This window comes from Diaphorina citri, unplaced genomic scaffold (assembly GCF_000475195.1).
Source record: "Diaphorina citri unplaced genomic scaffold, Diaci psyllid genome assembly version 1.1 scaffold7699, whole genome shotgun sequence".
Lineage (NCBI taxonomy): Eukaryota > Metazoa > Arthropoda > Insecta > Hemiptera > Psyllidae > Diaphorina > Diaphorina citri.
This window is the reverse complement of record NW_007385075.1, coordinates 907-3,339: the sequence shown is the minus strand read 5'-3', so window position 1 is coordinate 3,339 and position 2,433 is coordinate 907. Positions and strand designations below refer to the sequence as shown.

Below are 2,433 nucleotides of genomic sequence, written 5' to 3'. Positions count from 1 at the left end.
AAAACTTGAATCTAAACCAGTACGTTCACTTCAAGTGGGGGAGAGGGTACAAGTACGAATATTATCTCAATGGCAGTTCGGTGAAGTCAAGAAGAAACTAGGTAATCGTCACTACTTGGTTACTCTCGACTCTGGTCGTACTATCAAGCGGCACATCAATCAGTTACATTCCACTATGGTGAAGAAGAAATCCGTGTCGTTCGAACCTACTCAGAGTTTCGAGATTCCAAGATTGAATAATCCTCAGGTTCCTGATTCTGTTCCTCCTATTCAGGTTCCTGATCCTGTTTCGATTATTCCTGATCCTGTTCCTATTATTCCTCAGCCTAGCTGTTCACCAAGACAAGATCCAGCTTCTCCAGTTGTGCCAAGATCGCCACAAGATTCAATTCAACCACAACCTAGAAGATCTCAACGGGACAGACGCCCTCCAGTTCGATTCAGAGATTATCTATTGTGGTGACTCTTCAAATAAGTGGGGGAGACTGTGGTATATTTTGATACACACAGTATTACAAAACAACAACCACCCAGTAATAGTCACCTAGCAACCAAATCAACAACTGAAAAACTCTCCCAGTTCTGAGACATCTTTTTATCATCCTGTACAAATTTCTCTGTTCACATTTCTCTATTTCAATAAACCTTCTCCTTTTCATACAAAACCCTTCCCTTGTTCTTCATTCAATCCTTACATTCAATTACAATCAAAAGATACAATAGTTTGGCGACGAGGAGAACAACATCACAAGGATTTGGTGTCGATTTCAACAAGGATGTGTATACACAACATTGAATTTCAAGATACGTAAGATTTCATTCAATTTTTTACATTCAACTTTTCAAACATGGATCCTTTACAACTACAGGAAATTCTCAATGCATTTCAACAGCAACAGAATAACTTCATTACTCAACTGGTAGCACAATTGAAACCTACCCAGCCTAATTTTTCAAGTATTGTTCCTTTTGAAAACTATGAGGCCGAGAAGGAAAAATTCTCAAGTTATTTGGAACGTTTCCAGAACTACTGTAACTCTGCTTTCAATAAACCTTCTTATTATACAAACCCTTCCCTTGTCCTTTATTCAATCCTTTCTACAATTACAATTAAAAGATACAATACATGGTATGCTCCTATTTTAAACAGTATATTAGAAAATTACATTGGATATATATATGTAATACGCCTATACATAATTATGGCAGCACCTAGCTGCATTCCTAGGTCCTGAGAAACCTGTAAATAAGCTGAATCTGGTTGACCTTATTTCCTGCTTCAAAAAGCTGTTGATTCCAAAGAAAAACGTAGTTGTCTCTCAACATTATTTTCTCAATGTATTTCAGAAAGACCATCAGAACATTGCTGATTTCGTGTCTTCATTACAAAGAGACATTGTCGATTGTGAATTCAATGTGAAATGTGTATGTCAGAAAAGCGTCTCTGTTTCTGATATTTTCCTTCGAGCTCAGTTTATACGTGGCCTGAGGGACGATTGGCTGCGTGAACAGATTTTACAGTCTGACAAGACTACATTCGAAGACATTTTGGTCAAAGCCACAGCTCTTGAAGCCTCAAAGATAGAAAGTAAAGAGCTAAAACAAGGTTGTTCAAGTTCAAATTATTCAAATTCAAATACTCACGACATAAATTCTCTTTCCAATTCTAGGAGTCGATCGCGCACCAGGAGTCAATATCGCTATCCTTCTACTTCACGTCACAAGTCACAAGTCGTATTCCCGCCGTAGTTCAAACTCACGTCACGTGAATTTCAGAGCCTTGGGAATAGAAAACTGCTGTCTCAGGTGTGGACGTAACAACCACAAGGCATCTGACTGTCGCACAGACAGGACACAGCTAAAGTGTCATTCATGCAACAAACAGGGACATGTTGCTAAGGTATGCATTTCTACATTAAGGTCACGTGACAAGAGTACCAACCATGCTACAAATTCGGTTGAGACGGAAGACTACTCAAATTATTCCACTGCTACATACGGTGTGAACAAGTTAGAATCTATTCAACAACAAGTTGTAGATCTATTCGAAGTATCCGACTCTGATAAATACCTCATTGACGTAACTCTCAATGGAAAGGTACAACAATTCGAAGTAGACTCAGGCGCTAAATTTTCGCTCCTATCTCAGAATGAGTTTCAAAGTCTCAATTTAAATTTACCTATCGAGGAATCACATGTAGCGTTTCGCTCATACTCAGGTGATATTATCAAACCCGTGGGAAAATTACGTCTCAAAGTTGCCTACGCTGGTAAAGAGATTATTGGCGAGTTACATATTGTGCCCAATGGTCATGATGCTCTACTTGGTAGACAATGGATTAGGGGTCTAGGTATCGAACTCAAAATAGATTCAAATTCTACAAACCTAGCTCCAACCCTACAAGTTCAAAATAATAAAATTTCAATTGATGA

General features: G+C 38.5%; 1 protein-coding gene across 1 annotated transcript; it reads left to right on the top strand.

The window, feature by feature from the left end:
- Positions 1 to 848: 848 nt before the first annotated feature.
- LOC103522267 lies at positions 849 to 2,327 on the top strand (the record flags this gene model as incomplete). The annotated part of the gene is made up of 3 exons (XM_008487373.1): positions 849 to 920; positions 1,348 to 1,588; positions 1,671 to 2,327. Coding segments are annotated over exons 1-3 (970 nt in total), but the record flags the coding sequence as incomplete, so codon positions are not given.
- Between the last annotated feature and the right edge of the window lie 106 nt (positions 2,328 to 2,433).